Source organism: Psittacula echo (assembly GCF_963264785.1).
Source record: "Psittacula echo genome assembly, chromosome: 5".
Lineage (NCBI taxonomy): Eukaryota > Metazoa > Chordata > Aves > Psittaciformes > Psittacidae > Psittacula > Psittacula echo.
This window is the reverse complement of record NC_137739.1, coordinates 10,887,575-10,914,401: the sequence shown is the minus strand read 5'-3', so window position 1 is coordinate 10,914,401 and position 26,827 is coordinate 10,887,575. Positions and strand designations below refer to the sequence as shown.

General features: G+C 39.6%; 1 protein-coding gene across 12 annotated transcripts in view; it reads right to left on the bottom strand.

Moving 5' to 3' along the window:
- CREBBP (CREB binding lysine acetyltransferase) overlaps positions 1–26,827 on the bottom strand; it is a 98,147-nt gene that overhangs the window by 57,351 nt on the left and 13,969 nt on the right. For 11 of the 12 annotated variants that reach the window (XM_080619664.1, XM_080619659.1, XM_080619663.1 and 8 more), the window contains exons 2-3: positions 25,715–26,427; positions 3,709–3,885 (exon numbers count right to left, since the gene is read on the bottom strand). In XM_080619664.1, the coding sequence (XP_080475790.1) occupies positions 3,709–3,885; positions 25,715–26,427 (890 nt within the window). The remainder of the gene's footprint in view (positions 1–3,708; positions 3,886–25,714; positions 26,428–26,827) is intronic. The other variant, XM_080619667.1, reaches the window with a different exon arrangement.

Sequence of the window (26,827 nt, the reverse complement as noted above, 5' to 3'; positions counted from 1 at the left end):
GATGGGAAAGTCTAACAGGGTTCCCCCCCCACTGACAGCACATCCCAGAGTCTGGGTACTCCAATATCAAGAGGCTCCTGGTTCCCGTATAAGCTGCACACTGCAGCGAGTGCCAAAGTGCAGAGCATGGCTCATTGCCACAGTCCCGCAGAGATTTTGCATAATCTCACTACAGGCAGAGCATTGCCAATCCTGCATCGAACAATTTAAGTAACGCCGAAACTCAACAGTGTGTCACCAAAACTTCCCAGGATGTAAGAAGCAACATCTACATTTCTCAAACAAGTCATTCACTCAAGGTTTCAAGCTGCCTAATCTGTAAGGAAAACTGGCTGTATCCTGTAACAGTCATACAAAGCAATAGCCAATATTCAGATCCACAGTTAACGAAACAGAATAAATCCATCCAGCTGGCACTGAAAATTAATACCTTAATGCTGGCCTTTTAATCATTTTAATACCATAAGGTTTGTTATTTCTATCCTAATTAAACAGATTATACCAACATGCTTCTCAGGGTCTAGTGTAGGCTGGAAGATGCCATGAACTAACACATCTGAGAACCACTTCATTTGGGAGGTGGGGAGCAAGAGTGAGTGTGTTCTTCTCAGGAGAGGAGCAGCCTGAATTCAGATTAGAAGTCCACTGTTGCAGCAGAGGTTTATCCCAGCTGCCAGTGTGAGGTTTACACCTCGCAGTGGGAAAATTCCCAATTAGTATTTAGGACAGGGGTGCCACAGATAATGATACTTAGAATAACATAGGTTAAAAACATCCCATCTTTTGCTTTACTTTTGCAGTGTACACAAGGTTACAAAGAAAGGCAAAAGGAGTGTTTAAGAAATTCCTGCTTTTCAAGACTAAGGGGCCTTATGACAACAGCTGCACCTTTTCATTTCCTCTTCTTTTATTTAGATATTCTTATTGGTAACCAAGGTGTTTAACATCATGCTGGAACCTGTTTTCCTGTGTCAGACATGCCACATATAACCAATGTTTTCATTCACATGCGTTTGTCTCTCATGGAATAGTATTTACAGGGCCCTTTAAGATAAGGGTAGTATAAAAGACTGTTTTAGCAAGATATGTGGCTCCCATCTTCCAATCATTTCCCAAACCCCCCCTGGAGGTCCTCTTAAAAAGATGTAGTTGGTATTTCACTTGCTGTAGCAGATGGAATCTGAACTGATCCCCCACAGGTTCATTTTTGACAGATGGTAACATAACTTTTCCACTTCACTCCTGCCTCCTTCAGGAAACAGGACAGGCAATGTCTCCAGCAGACCATGCACAAAGCCAAACATCTCAAACCAAACCGCCATCTCTAGGGTCCTAAAGCATCACAGGACATAGCAAATGGCAAAGGGATTGCAGCAAGAAAGCATGGCACAATAGTTCATACACTGCAACTCTGCTCTGGGGAGCTGCCTCTGTCACAAACAACTTTTCACAAGGGCTATTTGAGTCATATTTTAGTTGCCCAACAAGAGACACAAACAGCACTTCCATGAGTTATGGAAGCACACATCTAGCTGATGTAAATGTTATTTTACCCATAACATCTTAACATATGAAATGAGGAAGGCTTTAGCAAGCCAGAGCCTACAAACCTCAAGTTCAGAGTCAGCAGATTCTTCCAGTCTTAGTCTTTTTGTGCTTCTCAGCCTCATGTTTAAAACTGGGGCAACACATCTTTATCTCAGAGAGGCACTGTGAAAATTAAACAATCTGAAGTATGTGCCTGCTCCCGTAATGACTGCCACAGAAAAGACTGTTTGGAAACAGCTGCCTGAGTGAAATATACTACTACATCCAGACAACAAGGCCCACAGCTACACACTGAGCATCAAAAATAGAACAAAATGTTGACTAGATGCTCTTTCAGAGGGCACTGTTCATATTGTACGCTGAATAGAGCAAAGTCCCTGTGGAAGGAATAGCATATGGCCATGTATGCACTATTACCAAATAATTACACTGCCTTACCCACTGCTGCCAAGTAAAGGTTAAATTTTAACAAGTCTGACATTTCCTTTTAAATTCTTGGCTTTGCAATAAAAATGTTTAAATGGAAATTTCAGTTTTTAAAGACAAAAATTCCACCCCATCAGGACTGTAATCAAAACCCTAACCACCACATGACCCATAAGCAGGGTGAGACCTTTTGGTTCGACAGTACAGATGCCTATCAGCTGGAATGGCCATTACTTTCTGTATCAGCTTGAGGAGAAAAAGATATATTGGACATACAAAGCTTTTGACACCTGAGAAACAAAGGAAGATGGCGCTGATTGTCCTCTCAGAAGGCAAGTGATATTTCTGACATTTTAAAGAAAACTGCAATTGATAGCACCAGGAAAGTAAGTTTCCCTGGTTGTATTCCACCTCTTGGACAAGATGGGAGAAAGGAAACTGAAAGTTTTTTTTCTTTTACTTCCTTCCCAATCACTGGACAACCCTTGATAGCAAATACCTTTTTTGTTCCACCTGGGTATCTGCCATTACATCCTGTACTAGTAAGTGAGTACATTAAGATCTAGGCTTCCCAAACCCTGGTACTTAAACGAGCACAAAATTAGGCTTCAGAATGATCCAATCCCCAAGATGAACACAGCACTTCAGGAGGATTTGCAGGTTTGCTGCAGAATCAGGGCAATAATTCATTTGCTTTATACCTGATCTAAACTTAAAGTATTTTAAAAACAAAATCAGAATAGTCACGCAACAGATTGTCTTTTAGAACTATTCTGCATGAGTGCAAGTCGTATTCTGAACAAGGTCTTAATTCTAGTCACTAGCTCCTTTCCATAATCATAAGCAGTAAATGACAGATGATATTAAGCAAAGATTTCATACTGTAACTAAAGGAAAACTAGGAAGTGGTCCTCTAAAATCAGGAGAAAAGAGGAAGTTTATTACACTCTGCTCCCTCTCGTATTTAGCCTTGTTAGTGACAGGCAGATAGCAAACTCACTGATGGAAGGACAAGCATTGCTTGTGCCAAAAAACCAGCTAGTTTTCTAGTTAAATTGAAAAATAAGCAATTTGCATCTTATGGAAGGTTTTACAAGTTTCTATAGTAACTGCTACCACGTACAAGAATATAAAATGCAACAAGCTGGAGTTTCCATAGAAACAACACAAGCAGTTTGATTAATACGCAGACATACTGAGACAAATGGGAATATTTCATTTCACTTTATAAAGAAAGCTCTAGTAAACAGAATACTACAAACTTGGGCAAGGTATCCTGATAAGAACTGTTCTCATAAGCTTGTGAGCTGCAGGTCACACACAATAGAAACTGAGAAGCATGTGGCATGCTTACCACTTCAGATTCAAAGGATATGAAAGGTACTATGTTGTTTCAGGAAGCTGATGTTTTATCTAACACATTATAATTGATTTAGGAATTTAAACTTACAAACGGCACTTACAGAGAAGACATTTTAATTTGGTTTGGAACTAAATGTACCAGACAAAATGAAAGGAAGTAATACAGTTCTTACACCAAAGCACTGTGATTTCTTAGAAAGTTAAGTTACTGCATGCACTACAGAGTAACAGTGAGGAACCACGGGCAACTCTGATGTTTAAATGACCGCGGAGTAGTGGTCCAGTAATGCTGCCAAAGCTGTATCACACCCAAGAATTTAGAATGCATGATCAAGACATGATGAATAAGGGAAACATGCAAGTACGACTCACCATGTTTGGCACACTGGTGACAGGAGTACTCTTGATGTCGGCCGGAAAGGGAGACAAACTATTCGCCATGCCTGGCTTGCTTGGTAACTGAGGATTTACTCCTGTAGATCCCATCTGCTGCCCTCCAGTTTGACTGAAAGGCTGCCCAAAGGGACTAGTGTTACCTGTCATTCCCATCTGGAAAAGAATGAATGAAATTATTATAATCTCTTTGATTCCAAGGGTACATTAAGAAAACATATGTCAAATATTGATCTCTGCATTCACAGAGACCGAATTCCAGTGTCAGTTGCTCAATATTATAGTATCAATTTTACAACTTTAAATAAAAGTATGAAAAAAAAATTTTACAAATTCACAGTTGTGCTCTTCAAGCCTTGCAACTTAACTTACAAAATCATTATAAGAATGCAAAGGGGAAAACAAGAACTATCCTTCCTAATCTGCATTGACAGAAATTACTATTTTTAGCACCACAAAAACTGTCGAAAACCAACAAAACCTCAAATCCTGTAACACTGTGCACAAAGCATGACTTTGTACATAGACTAGAAGGGAGGGGAATATACAGAGGCATCCAGCAAATGCTTATCTACTTATGATTTCGTACTTGAGGAAAAATGTCTGAGCAAAAGGACATCTATCTAAGGCTGACATCCTTGACAAATCAGACCCCTAAAACTCCTTAAGAAGGGCAAGCAGAAACGTGACTCCTTCCGAATGAGTAAAGAGAACACTGTCCATCTGATGAGGCATTTCGCCTGCAGAACAGTCTCTCAAGAGAAATGGTGAAATCTCTATTACTTGAGCCAGTTAGTATCACACTGGACAAAAGGTCCTGAAAAGACATTTTAGCAGGAATTTACTTCTTTCAAAGAGGACAACTAAGACTAGGACTCTCCTTCCCCCTCCAAATAAAGAGGAAATAAAAGTTGACAGATCATGTTTGTGCTCCCCCCGTCTCACACTGGGAGGATTTCTAGATGACCTTATCACCTGTCAGAATGTCTTAAATACAAATCCAACCACTGTGCAAGTCTTGAAATATTAAATCCTGTTTTCCCCTTCTTTTGACCTCTTCAGCCCTTCCAAATACAACACAGTGGTTTTCCATGCTCCTGGTCTTTTCACTCTCCTTACCAGCAGGGATTTAGGAGGACTATTCCTGTGGCTGGAAGAGGAAACGTGCACATCAGTTTGCCCATGTAACAATCTCATCATAAGGAATTGCTCAGTGGTTGTTTTTTCCCCGCTTACAGGAATAAAGCTGTAGGACCAGTTGATGAAGCACTGGTTAAGATCACTGAATTACGTCGGGGCAGAGTCCAATAAACACAGTTTGACTGTGCCTTGTCCTCTTTGTCAGTGTACTTTGTACACTTGGGTTTCAGACAGCTGGCCCAATCACATTTGAAGCAGCTTTACGTTAGGAAATACTCCCTTAACCTGCATCCTGCCAAGCGGCTGTTGCCAGATTCAGGCCTTTTTGCACTCTACAAACTGTTAAATCTTTACAGAAAAACCTGACCCACTACATACATGTTAAAAAAACCAGCAGTTGTTCCTTGTCAATGTAAGAGGTTATCAGATACGTGCCATCTTCCGCTGTAAAGCTGAATAATTCAAACAGCATATAAGTCCAAAAAACACACTGCTTAGCAGCATCAAAACCCGACTAGTAAAGACAGCTTTTATAGAAAAGTACAGCTACCATCACACTGCACAAATATTAACAACCATATTTTCTGTATTTCTGTAGGACTGTATGTTAGGGTTTTATTATTATTATTTTGGCAACTTTTCTCTGAGGAATTAATAGTGAAGTATTTAATAAACTTATCCACTCATCTTAGCCCACTATTTCAGACAAAGTATGAGAAAGGATCATATGATACCTACAGCTACTTATTAATACTATGATGGTGCACCAGACTAGCAGTAAAGAACATTTCTGAAACTAAAAAGTGAGATTCTGAGAAAGCAGCTTATGACTACTTAAACCTTTCAGAGGCCAGAAATAGGAACATTAGCTGTTTGGCTCTTACTCCGTTTCTGCTTTTGTCTAAATCCCCAACTATAAATTTTATTCATTTGTAAACATAATCTAGAAGTGCAACACAGGCTGGGATCGGCCCAGCTAGGGAGCAGCTCTGTGGAAAAGGACCTTGGGGTCCCAGTGGACAACAAACTCTATATGAGTGAACACTGTACAGCTGCAGCAAATGGTTATATCAACAAGGGCATTTCCAGCAGATATAAAGATGTCATTATCACACTCTACTCAACACTTGTCAGGCCACACCTGGAGTACTGTGTTCAGTTTTGGTCCTTGCTATACAAGAAAGATTTGGACAGGCTGGAGAGGGTCCAGAGAATCGCCATGTAGATGATCCAAGGGCTGGGAAGCCATGTGATAAAAGGCTGAGAGAGACGGGCTTGCTCAGCCTAGAGAAAAAAAGGCTCAGGGGAGACCTGATCACCAGGGGAGGAGATGGAAAAGACCCAGTGCAGGCAACAAAGTTGCCCAACACTGACTTGTTCAGTTTGTGCAGGGTAACATTCTAAACCTCTGGCAGAATCTTAAAACACAGCTGAATTTTCAAAAAGTGGGAGATTTTCTTTAGCCAGTGAGAATGTTAAGCAAACTTTACACCAAATTTAAGTTCTTCCTCCAAAAAAAACAGAGAGGTTTTCTTCATCTCATTTCATTCTCAAGAAAGGTTAACATTTTTATTACAGGAAAAATGTTTTAAAATACTTTTTTGGGAAAAATATTACAAATATTTCTGTCTCAAAAGATGAAGAACAGAACATTTCATTTTAAGTTTGTTACAACTCTAGGCTACTAGAACATCCCAAAAGCATCAGTGAACTGCAATACTAACAGGTTTACTGTATTAAAATATTTCCTTTTCAATAGATCTTGTTATTAAACATATCACAACTCAGTACAACAACAAAGCAACCTGTCAAGCCTTCCAAACTGAGTGCTTAATATGATGATGATAATTTCTCCTCTTCTAGGTGATCATTAACTAACAGATACCTGATTGAAATTTTAAGAAATGCCTTGCTATTCTTTGAAACCGAGCCAGAAGCAGAGCAGCTTCCATTTGAAACATTGTGGTTTTTTAAACCTGCTATCTGCCACATGGTGTTCCAATTCTAAAGCTGTTCTTCAATCAACTAAAAGAACCTAAGGCTGAAGAGTTATACCAGTCTACAACTTTAAAAAAAGCAGGTAGTTTGATAACACTGTAAAACATTAGACATGCCCTTTAACCTACACTTTAATTTTTTTGTAAATTATGGCCACTGAAACAAACTGCTAAAGACTTTTTTTGTTTGAAGTCCATCTTAAAAAAATAAATCTGAAAAGGTGGTAAGATCTTTCTTTTGTGGCAGTCCCTGAAGTAAATACAAAGACAAAAGTCAGGAGGGACCATATACAAGATGAGTTTAATAAAACACAGAGATGTTCATAGTTTCAGGTTTTCTAAGCTCAGTTTTGCCTCAGAGGAATTACACTTACTAACAGAACTGTGATTTCCAGAGACTAGAAGTGCACACCACAATGCAAGAATTGCTCTAATGAACTCTTATCTATTCGTAATAGTTTTCAACCGAGGCTGGGATCAACAAGGAATTTTAGTGGCAGAACAACCTGCTGACAAACAGCATTAAGATCAACAGCCTTTCAGAGCTGTTACTAGCAACCTAAAGAGCAGCTCAACATTTACTCCAGCAGCAAGCACCTCCAGCAAACAGAGCCAGCAGCAAAGCAAAGCACTGCCAGCACCTCACCAGTGCGAAGGCAGCAAATAGGAGATGGAAGAAAAGCAAGAATGGGGCAAAACCCCTGTGTATCAACACAGAAAGATATCCTACTGCATAAGGCATTAGCTGGCATTTCCTGGTTAATCTGAGCATCAAGATAAGGTGACCTTCCTCAGAACTTCATTTAAACCACTGCTAATTGAAATCTCAAAAAACAACTGGCAAAATATAATCAGATGATCAAGCCTGCACATAGTAAAGATTTTACACTGGTTATTCATTCTGCAAACTGAAACCAGCAGCTCCGAACCAAGTGACTCAGAAGGCTCAAATGCTTCTGCCTCTTCCCCCAGTTCTTTTCCGATGTGAAATGAGGGGGCAGGTGGAGGAAGAAGGCAGATACTCAGAAGACCTTTGCTTTTATATTTAAGTCATTAAAAACGACAAATCAACACGAACATGGGAGTCAGCAACCTGGTAAGAACGGTCTTTTCATGAAGGACTCCGAGTTAACACAAAGATTTGTATGCTGCTTAAAGTTTGTTAAATTTACTTTCCTGGAAGGAACAAAATCGAAAAGCTATCCAGTGCGAGTTGTTTCTTTTTCACCTGCAACAAATGGGCATGGATGTGCATATCACAGCACCACTCAAGATTCAACCTATTAGCATGGTAGCTGGTGCACTTCCTCCACAACAGAAGCAGAAAGCTCTCTGAAAACCTGGGTTATGTTGCACTTCACTCCCAGTTTGTACTAAGCTTAAGGATGCTCCTTCCCCTGTTGCCTTCTCTTCCTTTCCATCAGTTCATTTAACTGTCAGTTGATCTCCTTTCTCAAGCACCATTTTCTGTAGGCCATCTTCTCTGATCTCTATCCCGGGTGGCTCCTTTCATCCCTCCTTATCCTCCGGCAACTCACATTTTATCCTCACATTTCTGTGTCACAATTTTGTGCAACTCCTGTTTCTTGCCTGGTTCTGTGCTCACAAATGCAGTGACTTCTGACAGAGTAAAGCAGACATTTTCACAAGCCAGGTGTTCTCTATGCAGCTGTTGATCAGTTGTGATGGGGGAGATGCAGAGGTGCTATAAACCATCCTAGCACAGAACTGGAAGTCAAGGCTAGAAGCACCTGAAGAAGTAGCATGATTAATGCAGGAAACCAGCTTAAACACATTATTTCTACTCTAAATTAGTTCTTCTCAGAAACAGAATAATACTACTCTCTCCTTTAATGGAAAAGACATTTAATTTAATAATTCTGCTATCCCAGAAAGACAAGTAGATTCTGTTCCCTTTTATATCACTATAGCAACTCACTAAGATACTGGAATCTATTACAGAGAGTGGATACGAAATAGGGTATTTCACTATACTCTCACCAGCCAAGGAATGCAGAAACTTCCAAGCTGAAAAAAGAAAACCAAACCTTTGTTTAGCTGACTTGGACTACACAAGTTTTGAGCAGCAGGTGTGGGAGGTACTTGTCTTTGGTTTACTTTTTGGTTATTTTCAGAACAGCAATTCAATTTCCTCTAGCACCTGGAGCTTCACAGATATTACAGATCAAGTCTGTAACCAAATTTATATACCTCATCTGATGGCTCAACTCCAAGCTGGTGGGACTGAAATAAGAAGTTCACCAATCTAATTTAAAAGATACCTTAGGACCAGAATGGACCTTTATACTATACCATTTCTTCTATTTTTAAAAACTTACCCTTTTCCTCCCTTCTTTATCACTTCTGACATATCACAGAACTTCCTCTAGCTGAACATCAAGGAGCTGTTCTCTTTGTACAGGAAGCATCTAGGCCATAAATAAATCCTGTCCTTTCCTCCTACTCTTAAGTTTTTATTAACTGTCCCTTCACCTTTAGCACTACAGCCATTTATCTCACTCAGTTACTTCATTACCACATATTCCTCTGATGCTCCCAAGACATGCAACTAATACAACATGCTGCAAAAACCATTCACTGTTACAAGCACTCAATTTCCTATTCACAATCCCTTTTTTAGCTTCCCCGCCAATATGCTGTCATAAACCAGAGAACTGTACACACTTCTGCTCCTTACTACCCATTTTCCTTTGGGCAGCTCTGCTTTCCTCTGGCTGCCCCAACCCACCTTTCTCCAGGGTTTCCAAACTTAATAAAGGGGACTGGCAGGACAGACTGAGCTCACTATCAGTTTTCCTGCAAGAAAGAAAGCATCCTCATTGCAGACACATGCAAAGAAGCAGCACCCACCTCTGACAACACTCCCAGTTCAGTATCTTGTACCACCACTGCCTACATAGAGTTAATGTTAATTTTTTTTTGTTAGTTGGTCCAGACAGACTAGTCCAGGGGAAGAAAAAATCAAAACCCCCTCCTTACCTTTAAGTTAAATTTTGATTTTCATTAAGTTTTGAAGCATTGACTCTTCTGTACAAAAATAGAAGGTTATTATGGCCAGTATTTAAAACCAAAACTAAAAAAATACCATCAGATTTGGACCAGCCTGAGAGCAGCAAAACCACTGAAAGGTTAATATAAGAATCAAAGAATTCAAACCAACATGGGTTCAGCAGAAAATAAGCTTGGCTGAAGTAATCTGATTATGATCCAATTCTGTAAACTAAAAATAGTTACCATTCATATTCAGTTTCATACCTACTAGATTTTTAACTAGAAAACAGTCCTAGAAAGAAAGGAAGCAAGCTAGACAGCTTAGCTGGACTTTGAAAGCTGTGAATCTGCAAAGTGCTTGAACAACAGCCCTGAGCTCTTAGTACGGCAACAGGAGGTCTGAAAAAAAAAAATGGGTAAGCATGCAGTGACTTCTTTATGTTTGGCTTGATGTGAAAGCTACTGCAATGACAACGATCATGCTGTATTAGTTCATGAACAGTATGCAAAATGACAGGATTCAGAAAACCCTCAACAACTATTCAAAGTACTAAAATGCATGGCTGCAACAGAATCTAATTGCAATCACACCCTAATTTATTTAGCTTACTATTTAAGCTTATTAATTTGTTTATCTTATTAAGGTAAGGATTGGATGAACCTAAAGTACCAATTTAGCGCATAGGAAGGTGATAATAGGAATATTTCCTATTTAGCAAAGACATATCAACAGGGAAGAGCTGAAGCTCTACAGCTTCAAAGCAAAAATTAGAAAAAATGTAAGTGACCAAATATCACTGAAATTCTGAAGATTAATGCAATCTTTTATCTAAATAGTGTGTGCTTTTACTCAACAGGAATTCACAAAAGCCGTAAGACCTATAATCAGAGGTATCGTGTCTGACTGTATCACTGACATTTTTATATGCATAATTCTTTATTAAATGGAACCTAATAATTGAAAGTGAATTACAAGTTCCCGTCTGTTTGCCTATACAGAAAGGTTGAGAAGAAGTTACTCCAGAAAGTAAAAATCATTTAAGACTCTGACCAGGCTGCCAAGACCATTAAACAAACCCACAGAAAAGTATCAAAGTCCAGGAAAGCAGCGGTGCAGTACAGAAACCCCAAAACTGCATCGAAACACTGTATCTTCCTTGGCACAGCAGAACCCTACTAGACAGAATATGGCTTAGTGCAACTTCAGATGACTGCTCTTCTAATGACACAAGATCAAGACAGGATGGACTGCAAGAGAGAATTTCATACACTCAATCCAGTAGCAATTAAGCTGCCTTTTCAGACTGACAGTGATTGCAGTGAAGTTGTTAGCTGGATAACCTAAGGAAACTAGGCTTAAGCAATAGTGCTGTGACTATTGGCATCCCATCTTCTCCCCCTGCTTCCAATCAGTTTAATCGCTTTGTAAATCACTGGTCAATTTTACCCATTTTTGTTAAAGGTCTCACAGATAATTAAGTTCCTAAGTAGAGAGATGGACAGGTAGATTATGACACTCAGATTAACATCTCCATGTAGAAAAGGCACAAAGACCTCTGCTATTCCCCACCATGTTTAGCAGAGGACAGTATCCAGGGCTCTCAAAGAGCCACTGTTATTGCCAGTTTACTCCTGTCAGCACCTCAAAGATTATCTGAGGACATGGGAGCGAACTGAAAGTACGATAGGGAATGGTTTAGAAGACCCCTGGGGAGGGGTGCTGTGAAGAACTACAGCCTCTGCAGTGCAGCGTGAGGATACACAACCAATCTACTAGGTATGCCACTCTCTCTCAGATCCATTTTGGCAACAGAAAAATAGAAAGGTCAGACCATTTTTCCCCCCACTAAACTGTTCCCATGTCTGTGAATCTGACAAGATAGTTACAAGAGGAAGACAAAGACAGCCTTTTTAGTGAGCCACCGCTACCCTTACATTCTTCTGGACTTGTCTATGTACAAAAGCTAAAATCAATTTAATTGTAAGACCCAGATTTACAATTTGAGTTATTTCAGAGAACAGAAAATACATGTCATAATTAAGGAAAGAAAAGAGAGAGCAGAGACATCTTAGACACGATCTCTCATGATAAAAGGCCAGGTCTTCACAAACTAATAGTAGTGTTGAAGAGCTGCATACATGAGAGCTTGCCTGTTCAAAAGTATAAAGTGCTCTAGTAAGACGCATCTGTCACTCACTACTGCTTTCTTCTAAATCCCTTGTACTTGCAAAGAACCTTCCCCCTACTTCCTCCTGCTGTATCGCTGAAATAACTCAGTGTGAAATAACATGCTAAATACCAAGAAGACAATAACTACTTCACCCTTCAAAAGCTACCTGTGAACAATGATTCAGTTTTCTGAATGCTTGAGCTGCAACTTTAGTGTTATACCATAATCAATAGCCCTTGGTTGTCAGAGCAACTATGCATAAATAATCCAGCCCTTCCAGAGCAGCTGCAACTCAGCATCTGACATGCTTAATTCAAAATCCCCTATTACCTTATCGACACATTAGGGACACTTTTCTTCTCTCTACTTTTTAAGAGCAAGCTGGTACGAAATGTAAATTCTGCACTTTCCACTATGACCCACAGATCCAAGAAATATCCTTCGGGCTCAGCATGAACAGAATGATTTGGTATATAAACACAGGTATACTGCTCCTGCCTTCAAGACAGGACTGTCACAAGCCACCACAGACAGAGATGATTCAGAACCTCTTCTGTACTTGCTGCCACCAAGCCACTGCAATCCCTTGCACCCTTTACTTTCCTCTTTTATGGGCCTCACCAAAACCAGTCACTTAATACTCCATTATCAGACTAAGCCTTCATATCCCCTGTCATCAAATTACTACACCTACTTGAAATCCGGGCTTTCAACATGCAACTTGGTTAACAAGCTCAGCATTTTGTCTCCCTTCTCTCTTCCCATTAACTGAAATGATTTTGCTACCAAGAAGTGTGTCACCTTGCTTGGCTTAAATAATTTCAACTTTCTACTTTTTGATCTTTCTTATCTTTTGCTTAAGACAAGGAAATGAAGCAGTCGGGTGTCTCAGAAGATATCAATTAAAGTATACAAAGTACTGCACTAAGTAATGGGACAACATCAGAAATTCAGACTGTCAGACAATTCAGTTGCTTTTAATACTGTTAGTAAACAACAGTGAAAGAGGACAGAACTCCCTTCAGAAGGCTTCTTTCTGCTTCCCAGAGTGGTAACTCCAGGAGAGATAGAGACTAATGCTCTGCCATCTGCACTGCTTCACCACCGGTTCAGTTCCAGAGCTGCTATGACCTAGCATCAACTACCTGGAATTAATCCCCTCCTCAGTCCCTGTATGCTACTGCCACGACTCTACTCAGACACTTTGCTTGCACACTTGGTACAAGAGCTGCTTTCCAGGCAGGCACATGCTGAGGACTTCGCACTTTGGACTCTTACCTCCCTCTGGTATGAAACATGAATCTCTGACACAAAGCAAGGTCCACCTAACTAATTAAGGCTCTCCAAGAAGTGTAAAAGAGAGGTCCACTAGGAATTTACATTCACGTGTGAAGTGGCAAACACAGGCTTTCTTTACTATGCTGGCACCATCCTGTATCTCTTTACTGACAAAAAAAAAAAAAAAAGAAAAAAAGTCTCTACTAATTACTATCTCATCCTATGGTAACATGGTCCAGAAGAAAGTCTCCATGGTGCTTGGGATGTATATGCCAGCAGGACAGATGGAGAAGCAAGGAAAAGATTAATCATTTTATGGCAGAAAGCCAGTGGCGTTACCAAATTAAAAAAAAAATATTAACTCTGTTTCAGTGCAGGCCCAGTGGCAGGACCATTACCTCTGCTGAGGTGAGAGCTCACCTAAACCTATCTGCAGATCTGGAGGTCTGACAAAAATACTCATTCAAAAATACTCACTTTTGAAGTCAGTAACAAGGATGCCTTAAAAAAAAAAAAAAAAATCAAGAATCAGTTTGTAGAATTAAATCATGACCTAGCAAGCAGCATTCAGAGGAAGCCTGACTTGTGCTGAAGTCTCCACTCCTCTACCTAAGCTAACTGCTCTAATAAAAGCCTACTGCAACAGAATCATGAAGCATTTAGAGAGTCTTGCTCTTCAGTAGTAACCTAAGTCAAAGAAAAGTACTCAAATGCCAGGAACAATTGTAATTTACTTCATCCTTTATTAAAGGATGAGAAATTTGGTAAAGCTAGAAATAACATTTTAAAAATCCCCTGAAGAGGAGACCAGGTGTTTTATTACCACTCGTAACAAGATTTTAAATTCTCTTCCAAGCATTTCACAGAGGTCAAAGACAAATTTAAGTTATGCCAGGGCAACAAGACCACTTTAAAAGTGTACAAATGTTTCTGCATAATTACTGAAACACAAAAGGCAGAATTTTGTGGCAAAGTGCTCCCTTACCAATGACTGGATATATAAAGAACAAACTTTTAATACACTTGACTAGAAATTGACCTTTTCCAGGAGAAAAAAAAAATCAATTAATCACATGCTTGCACTGTGAATATGCCTTAGGAAAGAAAATGTCTCCAAAATTCTGCATAAGCCTGAGCACTGATACAACTGAATATCCTACAGGAAGAATCAAAGTAATTTCTGCACTGAGCAGCACTGCTGTACTTACAAAGCAAAAACAAAGCTCAGGCAGCTTGCTTTGTAAGGAGTGTCACCTCTGCAAATAAAAACATCAAAGCTCTAATGGATAATTAGCCACAATTGATCAATGCATTCCAATTGCTTCAAGAACTTTCATGAGTGCCAAGCAGAAAAAGTTGCTTTCTCAAGATAAACAAGACATTCTTACTACGTAAGGATAGAAAATTAACAAGAACCGCTAAATTAACTAAAGATGCTTCAAAGGTTTGCTTCATCCAAAAAATATAGTTTGGACACAAACAGTATTTCAACAGCACTTACAAAGAGGATTTTGAAAGACTGAAATTCAGTTAAGGAACACCTCTACAGCTTGTATATTCACAGGCCAAAATCTTTATGAGTTGCTTCTAGAAGCAGAATCTGTCTGTACTAAAACACATTAGTACACACACAGTGTAGTAGTATACACACAGTGTGTACTAATGTCATATCAAACCAGAATTTTCTAATTCTAACAAACTTCTAACTCTAATTTTAAGTTAAGATCTAAGTTGATCTCAACTCAAATATCCCTGTCCTCCCCCAACTCCTCTACTTCTTCATCATCAAGCTAAATGCAGGTTTCTAAACCAACAGCAAATCTCAACACAAAGTTAATGCTTCTTCCGTTATTTTCTGTATCACAGATATTAGCCTTTTGAAATGTACCCAACAGGTCACAGAAGAATTTACAGATGTGGCTACCAGCACCTCAGCAGTTCTGAAGTCCCTACAGTTCGCTGGAGACAGACAAGAAAAAGGAGAGTACGACATTCTCAAAAAAATTAGTATTATTTGGAATAAACTGTTTCAGTAAGAAAAACAGTAGCACTCCATCCTGTGGAGAAGGACTTGGGGGTGCTGGTCGATGAGAAAATTAACATGAGCCGGCTTCAGTGTGCACTCGCAGCCCAGAAAGCCAACTGTATCCTGGGCTGCATCAAAAGAAGCGTGACCAGCAGGTCGAAGGAGGTGATCCTGCCCCTCTACTCTGCTCTCATGAGACCTCACTTGGAGTATTGTGCACAGTTCTGGTGTCCTCAACATAAAAGGGACACGGAACTGTTGGAACAAGTCCAGAGGAGGGCCACGAGGATGATCAGGGGACTGGAGCACCTCCTGTATGAAGATAGGCTGAGAAAGTTGGGGCTGTTCAGCCTGGAGAAGAGAAGGCTGCATGGACACCTCACAGCAGCCTTCCAGTATCTGAAGGGAGGCTATAGGAATGCTGGGGATGGACTCTTCATTAGGGACTGTAGTGATAGGAACAAGGGGTAATGGGTTAAAACTTAAATAGGGGAAGTTTAGATTGGATATAAGGAAGAAATTCTTTACTGTAAGGGTGGTGAGGCATTGGAATGGGTTGCCCAAGGAAGTTGTGAATGCTTCTTTCCTGTCGGTGTTCAAGGCCAAGTTGGACAGAGCCTTGGGTGATATGGTTTAGTGTGAGGCATCCCTGCCCATGGCAGGGGTGTTGGAACTAGATGATCTTAAGGTCCTTTCCAACCCTAACTATTCTATGATTCTACTTAAGAGATTCTTTGCCATTTATCTCGCAGAAGCTGGCCAAAGACGCATTACCAGGTAGTCTGTGTGATACAACAGGCTACAAAGAGGTGTAGAAAAGGCATTAGTAGTTCTACAGATTAACAGCAACAGGAAAGGTGTCCCAAAAATATAATGAAAAGAGATTTTCTGTTTTCCTTCTTTACAGTATGTACTGTCCTCGACAGACATGAGTCCTAAGGGGAAAGTGGACACGCTGAAGGGAGAGACTGTGCTTCTAAGAATTAATCATTCTGTTTCAATCCAGAGCTGGGGGGGTGGAGGTATCTTTCAAATAGACAAGAAACAAATTTACACCACAGGTTACACTAAGTACATTAAAAGGGAAAAAAAACATTAAAAAAAAAAATAAAAAAATATAAAAAAAAAAATCAATAGAGTTCACTCCAAACAACCACTTAGCACAAATATCATAGCCTGACATTAACAGTAACTACAGAGAAACAGACCTATAAATAATTTACACTGTTGAAATAATACTTAAATAACTCTAAGAGCCAAATATGTTTACTTTGAAATACACTGACTCCAACAGTTACCGTGAAACCTCCAGTCTTTCTGTAGAAACAGGCTCTCCTGGAATAACAATTCACATGAACCTGCAAGAAGACTTCTCAAGAGGTTTTTAAACAAGGCAAACTCTGATGGTTGTCTTTAAACACATGCTTAAAATTGAACAGCGTGAACAAAGGCCTGCCCATACATGCCTCTCACCAAAGGCAGCCTGCATACAGCACTGTCCAGAAACTTATTTTAATGCAAGATACCCAGTATCAGACTAACGAAGCAAACACAACTCATTCCAAGAATGAAATACCATCTTCAACTGACTGTGTGACTTTTCCATTTCCAGGGGAGCACAGAATCACAGAATACTGGACTGGAAGGGACCTCAAGGATCCTCTGGACTAACCTCTTCTGGCAAAGCATGACCTAGAGTAGACGCCTCAGTGCCCTGTCCAGCTGAATCTCAAAAGTGTTCAACATCAAGGAGTCCACCACTTCCCTGGGGAGATTATTCCAATGGCTGATTGTTCTCACTGTGAAAAATTTTCCTCTTGTGTTCAGTCAGAATCTCCCCAGGAGTAATTTTGTGCCCATCACCCCTTGTTTTTCCCACGTGACTCCTTGTGAAAAAGGAGTCTCCATCTTCTTTGCAGCCACTCTTAAATACTGGAACATGGTGACCAGGTCTCCCCTGAGCTTTTTTTTTTTCTCTTGGCTGAACAAACCCAGTTCTCTCAGCCTTTCCTCAAAGGGCTGCCCAGTCCTTTGAACATCTTTGTAGCCCTTCTCTGGACTCTTTCCAGACGGTTCACAGAGATCCTCCTATTGTAAAGGTAGCCATTTAATTTAGTCCATTTGCCAAAAATTTCAAAGAGCACTAGTTTTTTGTCTGTTTTCTAAAATCCCCTTAAAAAAATCAGAATACCCCACAGATAGAACAGCATAATGCTGCAGTCGCTCTGAAAACTCAAAACCTTTCCACCCCAAAACAGCAGCACCTCCCAGAGACTGCTAAAGAATCTATTTACTACTCTCTTCTAAAAGTCTATTTCAGACAGGTCCTTTTGGCAAGGATGTTCCTATATTTAACGTGCTGTAATTTCATTATGATTCATTCTAAAACAAAGGCACTACTGAATCCCTTTTATGGCACAGTACGCTGCTTATTTGCCAAACCTAAAGCAGATTTGTACACACACATACCAAAGAACATGACTATCACTTTGGGGCTTGAGCATTTTCAGAGCTTGTAAGCACTAACATTTCCAGATGTTACTTAGGTAGTTTTTGTAGCACCAGAAGTTCAAAAATCATCTGCAGTCCTCATTCATGGAAATCTCAATTCTACGAAGTATTTCTAGACTTAGAATTAAAGCCATTGCTGCAATTACATATAAACAGTTAAGACACAAAAGAATAAGCTTAGCGTGCCACTTTCCTCCAGACAAAGCAGCAGCAGTCAAATTGTCTATATATGCTACACAAACGCATTTAGCCTTCCAAACCACCAGTTATTTCCTCTGAATATTCACAGGAAGAAAGGAATATTTTTCTTTTTTGCCATTCCTTGTCCTCAGCCGTGCAAAGTTAAGTAGCAGTTGTGTAAGAATTCAGTATTTTTTTATTGAGATGTGGGCAGAAACTATATCAAAACATCCCTTCTCATTTAAAAGTTAATCTTTAAATACAGAAAACTAGCCTACCCACTATAAGGTTGACTTGGCCATGCCCTATGTAGCCTCTTACACTGAAATTTCAACCCCCTAGCTAAGTGAGGAGATTTCAAAATCCCAAAATACAACTTTTAAATGTAACGTTGGTTTTTGTCTGAGAGTAAAAGGTGCCCTATTTGTACTTCAACAAAATGGTTTTCACTTGTGGAAGCCACAGAAAAAGAACAGCCTCTTCTCACTGCTCTTCCACTCCTGATCCATTTCTTAGGCAGGCTGACACAATGCCACAAGTAATTTTCTGATTTCCTGCACTGCCTCTTTTTCTAAGGAAATAGGCAACCAGCATTTAGTTTTCAGACCATAATACTGGCTGCTTTGACACATTCCTGCATATAATTCCAATTACAGGATTCCCAGAATAATCATAGCTCACTGTCAAGTACAAACATTAAGTTTATCTTTTAAGTAAGGAGAAGTTTTGAGGCCTGCTAAAAGATTTTGTCATCAGAAATGCTTCTGTGAAATAGTATCTATGGGCATGATTGCAGTCTATTAAGAAAATTACTACGACAAAGACACTTCCTTCTGTCTGAAGTAATCAGGTATTTCGTAACAGACCAACATTTAAGTTGGCACGTGTTCCTCCCTCCCAACATCTGAGTCATTTTTTACCTGTGTATTAAAAAACCAAACTACAAACAGCAGCAGGAGGGTATGTGAAAACAGTCTAAACACTCAAAAGAAGTAATTTCAGTCACATCTATTAGTTAAGACTTGGCAGATTTTATCATTTTAATAAGCCTTCTGAAACAACAATGGAAATCTTGCTTTTAATCTGTGGCTTCCAAAAGAACTGATGGATGTTAGTTTCATTTCCAAAAGTATCTTTCAGATAAACTACTTAGAAATAAACCCCACCCCAAACACAAACATTGAAGAAGACAGGAACCAATATTATTTAGTGTTAGTGACAAAATCCTTAACCTTCGCGTAGTGTGACCACAGTAGATGATCACAGCACAATCCTACTCTGAAAAGTCACCATCAACATTTTTGACAGCTGAATGGTAAGCCAATGCCAATTAACAGAAACAGGCTTTTTGATGCCCAAGATGGAAGCAAGAGGGGAAACCACGCTGTGGTCTGCCCCCATGAAGGCTGTCTGTTCTGTTTCTTGCAGTATTTATCTTGCAACAGTAGAGCCAAACTGAACCTAGATACCTGCTTAAGCATATGCAGAATATAGCAGCCAAGCGACTATCACTTCAAAGATCTTCAATGACATTGCACAACTGCAAATGAAATGTAACTCGTGTACTAGAAATAGGAAACAACTCAATTTCAGGTGCCATGAGTAACAGTTGTGGTAAGAGAGCTTTTCAAGTCACCAGATCTCTTCTACAGATCAGAGTAAACTCATCTGTGGAGCACCACTTTCCAGGGTCATGTTTCAAAACAAAACTGTGTTACAGATACTGTAATTTTACTACGAGTCTGAGTGTTTTGCTGTTATGTGTTTCTATATATTGAGATCCTTCTTCTGTTTGTATTATAATAAAAGCACATATGTCTCTTCTCAGTAAAAATGCTGTTTTGGCGATAGTTATTCAACAGAGAACCAAGAAACCATGGTCAAGTATGTAACATTTGTTAAGAGTTCCCTGCAACTGGGAAGCAGCATTTTCTGGAATACGATTTGGACTGGCTACTTGTGTTTGCCAGAGACATGGTCTGCTAGGAGACAGCTTGGCAGCTTAGGACAGACAACTCAGAGGATGACAAGCATATTAACTGCAAGTCATGTAAGAACAATTCAGGCGGATTCAGACAGATTGAGAGTCACCAGAGAAACAAACAGCACCAGCAGTTTGCTAAAACACACAGAACTGCAAAGGAATGAGAACATCTTCAGCTGACTTAATTCACAAGCAGCAAGCGTAACTAAACCTGGTACTTTGCAGTATCAACTGGGTGAGCTCTTTAAATAACTAGCGTAATTTTTTTCTCATCACAAACTTTCCTTACTACATATTCCAGTCAAGTAACATAACTACATACACAATTTCAGTCTTGTATAGGAATTCTTGCTCTTTAATGTAGTTATCTTACTAAGTTTCCTAAAGATTGATATCCAACACCAAAAAACCACTCAGGGAAACAACAGGGAGCAAAACTGTGAAAAGTGCTTGTCAGAGGCACGTGTAGCATGTATGTATACACCCGGCCTAAAAACAACTTTTACAGCTGAGTAATAAACAAAATGAGACAATTGGTTATTCTCTTCATAGACAGAAAGAAAAAAAAAAAAAAGTTTTTACTGTTTTCTGAAGTTCACTTCTACTGAGAGCTCCTCCTCTTCTTCAGTATAAAAACTTCTGCAATATGCACTGTCATGTGGCTTTTTTGACTAAAACAACATAAAAACATGCACTATTCCAATAAATTAGGCCAAGACAGTTACGAGAAAACACTGCTCTGAACTTGCATGCAAAAATCCAGCATAACAGACCTGACTTTGCACAGTTAGTGGTTATGAACCTGTTACGATTTCTGTGTCAATCCTGCTACTGGTGATACTTGCCTCTAGTATTTTCCTTCACAGTCTTCAAAATATGCAGAACATAATTACCTAAAATCTACAATCTTGAAAGGCATTTTACCAAAACAAAACAACAAAATGTTGTAATGCTTGTAACTAGGTATGAAAAAAACCAACCACTTTCTCCCGATTTCTGTACAGATTTAGACTAAGACCTGACCAAACAACTCCATCCTTTACTGGGGCATACAGAGCCCAATAACATGTTTGATTAAACCGCACATTTCAGAGAGAAAACTAACCTTTAGGTAGGTTTACTAGTTCTATAGAGAAAAACACTTTGAAAGGAACCCCCAGCCAACTGCAGTTTCATTGCCACTTAAGAGCAATAGCTTCTGCCGATCACTAGTCACAAACAGCTACAGGATTTCTCCTGTAGTTTCTCTTGTAGTAGCAGTTCCTTCTACTGGGTATCAGCAGTTCCTTACTAGAGTGATACAGCTCTGAAGTTACTGAGGAAAAGGCTAGTCCTTTTACAGAACTGTAGAATGAGGCATTACACCTTGGAAACACATGGAAAAGAAAACACTCGAGTCCTACTCATCTCAATGGGACTGCGCAACTTCTTAAGGGAAAGAATGAAAGTACCAATTAAGTGAATCACTGTCCAAAACTCTCAACAGAGTGCAAAACAGAAGCTTGAGAACTGTACAAAGTAAATAGGAACATCCCAAATTTCTCCTCTGATTTTCCACAAGCTTTGACAGCAGTATCAGCCTGAGGGGAATGCATCTCAGCAAGAAACTATATAATATCTGATCTCCGGAAACACAACTTCAAGCTCTTGCCAGCCACAATGAACTATTTGAAGGCTTTGTCTCCCTCATTTGAAAAAGCAACACTGACAGCAACAGGAGAGTATTAAGGCACAGAGTATGCTTGCAATGATGTGCTGACTTCTATGGAAGCAACAGACCATCTGCGTAGCTTTGCTACTGCTTAACATGTTCTATAACAAATCTTAACTCTGATTTAAAAAGATTTTCTAGATGGTCTGAACAGGTTTTCTGGACTTAACGGGTTTCACAAAAAAGCGTGGCACGACGCAAGAGGACAATCACGTTACTACTGCAAATTACTCTGACAAAATGATCTGTTCCTCTACCCCTGCCAAGTGATAATTGTTCAAAGAAGAAACCTCCTGCTCTTTTAAGAAGATACCTTAAAGAACTTCAACCTAATCTGATGAAAACTATCCTTGTAGTGTCATCCAAGAAAGGCCACAATGCCAGAGTTATAAGCAAAACTGTTACAGGAAAGGAGCGGTAGTGAGGAGAGCAAAGTATGTATAGTATAAAAGAGAAGTTTCCTCAGAGGTTTCAAGATGATCTCTGACAAATCAAACGCCACAAAGCAGGTGCTCTAAATATATCTGAATATGCAGATTGCAAAGTCACAGCCAAGGAAGAACTCAAATCCTTGATACAGTAAATAGCTGTAGCTTTAATTCACAAAACCTCCTCAGGGACTACACTACTGCCCATTTCCAAAAACATTCTAGGCTATCAAGAACACACCATACACTCCCAAGAAAACACGACTATGACTTTAACAGGTATTGTCTAACTTGTACTGATTGACAGGTTGCTTCTTAGAGTGGACCATATGAAATCTATGAAATTCTTTGTTCACGTCTGTATAGACTGAGGAAGTATTTTGCTTTAATCTCTCCCTGCCAACGGAAAAACAGCTGTCTTGACCTCAAGCACATTATGGCCCTCTGACATAGAGTATCAGTTATTCTTCATTCCCTTTTAAACTGGTTCGGGGTAAAGCTGAACCACCACTTTCAGCTTATGCAAGCACATGGATCACAAGCTCAAGATACCACGCTCACTTCTAGTGTACTTTTCATTCTGTCTAGAGCTGCCTTAAAAAGGCAAGTTCTGCTCAAAATTAACAGTATTGGCTTATGATGCTCCAGATGAAATGAATCCAAGTTATTTCTGAGAGCAGGTGAAGGGATCAGAATCAGGATTTTTTTCCCTTTTTCTCTTATTAGAAAGAATGCTTATAAAAACATACCACAAGAAAGAAAAAACGGAAAAAGCAATGGACTTTCCTTGATTAGTCAGACTCAAACCATAAAGGGTCACAAGTGTTACACACTGCCTATAAACACGCTGAATTGAGAAAGATGGTCATCTGAGCCACACTAGAATGAGGTTTTAATCAGTGATACACATCACTTACTTTAAACAGAATGAGAAAATCTTGGGTTTATAAAATTCTTTTAGATATTTTCTTTTTCTGCATTTGTATTTCACACCTTTCTTTCCCTTAGGATAGAGTGCTACAGCCACCACCTTCAAGAATTCATCTCCAGCCTTAACACAGATCTTCAAGCAAGATAGCAGCTACATTTTAAGCCAAGTTAGGCACATTCACTATTAGGTAAATCAGCTGCCTCACCACTTTTATTGCTACTCTTCAAATCTTTTAAACAGCATACATTAAGTGGAAAACATCAAGGAACAGAAGGTGAAAAATTAAACTAACCCACAGTCTCCTTCAACAGAAATTTCAGTTTCTGGAAGGACAAACTGACTGACTGAAGTGTTTCTTCACTCTTCTTGAAAGCTTTCACCGCAACTAGAGCATCAATAAGCAAAAAAGCTAACACACAATCATGTCTGATAATCCTATTAGGACAAAAACTGGGGGGTGGGAAGAGACTGGACAAGGATGCCAATCCTCAAATGCCGACTAAGAAAATGGCTAAAATAGAGAATGCTTCTGCTTGTCAGAAGAAAATTCAGGGAGCAAGTAATTTGTTCCAAAAATATTTGTGTAAAACACTGTGCTCACCTGCTGTCTTACTACAACAAAATTAAGCTGTAAATAAAGTAAAACTTAAAAACAAAACAAAATCCACAAATCTTTTAAGCTTCATCTTGTTCAACAAGAGGTGAAGCCCTGGAAAATACCATCTCTCCTATTTTTAATAAATTGGCCAAATTTTAAGAACTTTTTTCTCTTACATGCACCTTCATGGAAGCACCATTTTACCATTTCTCTGCTCTGTCATTAAGCAGCCCTACTTTCTCAGTTTCTTCAAACAACTTCCTGTGTAAGGCCTTTGAAAGCACTACTTTTGCTCTGGTCTTGGAAATGCATTACCAGTGCACAGGAGCACAGCACTGCATACGAGGACAAACTATTTATGTAATTGGGATACTTCCACTATTCTTTTCCAATATATTTCTTGTTCAAATTAACTTTTCCCTTACTTCTTGAACATGTGCTAACTGAGAAAGTACAGATTACCCTCCCAAGCCGGTGAATCCCATTTGCAGCTGGCATCAGGCTAACAGTGAAGTCCTTGAAGAATGGAATTTACCTGAGTGGTATCTTATTCCTTACCAAGGTGGGTCTGTTTATTTTAAACCAAGACATCACTGAACCTCCCCCCACCAGGCTCACACATTACTTCATCAGAAGAAGACCTCAGGCAAGTCCCTTTGCTTTGAGGTCATTCTACTTGGTTAGTTCACATAGGAAATTAGTAGCTTTGCCATGTAACAGCATAGTGACTAGGAAAAATCTAAGAAATTAGATATCCAGAAGTTTATAGAAATAAGCCATATAATTGGGTTTTGTCACTCTTCCCACAAATTTCAGAGGAAAGAAAACAAAGATAAGCTGATTCTCTATGCGCACACCAACCTGCCTCTCATAACCAATGTAGCAAATTTGGAGGCTGGAAACAGCCATATCCACTTTCATATGCTACATCTTTACTAAGTTCACAAGCATCTCTTGCTTAAGCAAAGGTGTTCCCTTCATTGCAGAGAAAAGACTTCTTATGGTGTTTATTTTTGAAAAGTAAAAATTAACTATAGACCTCTCCACAGTGATGTCAGCACTTCTTCAGAGACGACACACACTTTCATATCAGGCAATGCAATTTTTTCCAGTATTCTTAACACATCAATGAACTAACATTTATGTACTAATAAGTGACAATGACTAGTGATGTATGAACAGACAAAATAGCAGAGGTAAGAAAATTATCTTTTTCTACATATCAGAATATAGTGGGTTTGCCACCAAAATTTCACAAAGGAACTGTATCAAAGCAACACAGCCAAGAGATGAGGCACACTGCTGTCTAATTGAGACAAGAGGAGCACCAATCAAAACACTTCTCTAAGCTCAAGAACTAAAATTAAGGACTATATCAAGCAGGGAGCAGCACAGTGCTCCAAGCAGGGGGAGATACTTTCAGGTGTATATATTCCCTGTCGCTCAGCAATGGTCACTGAATTAGACTTCTTGATCCCGACACTGCCCTTCCCTTTCACAGACTTCGCATTACTTTGACGATCCATGTGAAATTTGATGTTTTCAGATCAGTCCCTCTATATTTGAAAACACTCACTGCACACCTGTTGACAGCGGTCCTTGACAAGGGAACCAATTGTTACACCTCTCCCTTCAATTACAAATATTTAAGTTTTCACATCGCTTTAGAAAATATTGTTGTCTGGCAGCTAAATCAAGATCCTACACAGAAGTAATCTTCTATTCTTTTCTGCAGGATTGCGCTGCTCGTTTCTAATTCACCCTGCTAAGACACTACCCAACTTTTAACTTTAAGGAGGTGTTTTTCAACAAGCTTTTTCATTTCTCATTACATGAGAAATACCATTTCAATTATCTTGCTTTCATGGTATCACTGGTGACTGAAACGGGTAACTACAGACTCAGGAAAGTGCATTCTTTAGTTCTGTTCCAGAAAAGAATCTACTAAATTTTCTGAACACCTGTATGGAGAAAAAACAAGTGCAATAAATAGAACATATCAAAGTATCCGTACATACTTTAGTTATTCCTCCTGTCTGTGCTGTGTTCAGTCCGGTGTGACCAGCCATCTGTGGAGATACTTGGGTTAAAGTCTCTGCCAGCACACTGCCTGCATTCCCCTGCATGGCAGGGGCAGAATATTGCATTCCTGCTCCCCTTCCTCTTCCAGCTGCCCCAAGAGATCCATTCATTACCTGCCCTTGTCCTTGTTGAGGCTGATTCATTAAAGTGTGACCAGAATTACTGTTGAGAAGGCTCTGGTGTGTCTGACTGAAATTAGTATTCATACATATCCCAGGTCCAGTCTGTGATGTTGCAGGGCTGCTCGTCACCAGCCCCACTTGTTTTTGTGCTTGAGAGTTCAGAGTTTGTGATGCAGGTGTGGTAGGTCCAGAGGTGCTGGCTGCTTGCTTTGCCAGGCCAGAAGCGGAAGAGTCTCCCTGGTTTAAAGGACTTTTACCCATAGCACCCAGATTACCAATATTAGCACTGTTCGGCTGCCCTTGGACTTGGCTACCAACTCCTTGCTGGACAGGGCTATTTGAGTTCACATTTCCAATTCCTGGGTTTAAGGAAGAGCCGCTGCCTCCCCTTAGAAGTTCAGAAAGTTGCTTGTGTTTGGAAGCCGCATCTGGAACAAGGTTCCCACTGCTGTTTAAAAGGCCCAACTCGCCATTGGGGATCAGCTCATCAGGAAGATCGTTTTCCAAGTCAAACAAAGATCCAAAATCTACAAGTTAAAAACAGAAGCAAAGGTCAGAAAAAAAATGACAAAAAAGTAACTAAAACACTTATCTACACTATTTTGCAGCAGTCCTAAGCAATGACATGCATTAAGGTAGATCTTTACCCAAGGTTCAACAACCTAACCAGCAAGCAAGGATCTGCACGACACATACTCCTGAGCCTTTCAGAAAGCACAGTTCTTGGTATGTACTGTCCACTCACACACAACCATGTAAGATAAGGATAGCTAATAAGTATTTTTTTCACAAGACTTTTAACAAAACATTGTACCAAGCTTAAGAAACTAAGGTGGCACATATATGATGATCTGATTTAGCCCAACTCCTCAATTTCTCTAGTTTTAGCTAATAGAAGGCAGCAGAAATATCAAGAGATTTTTTTTC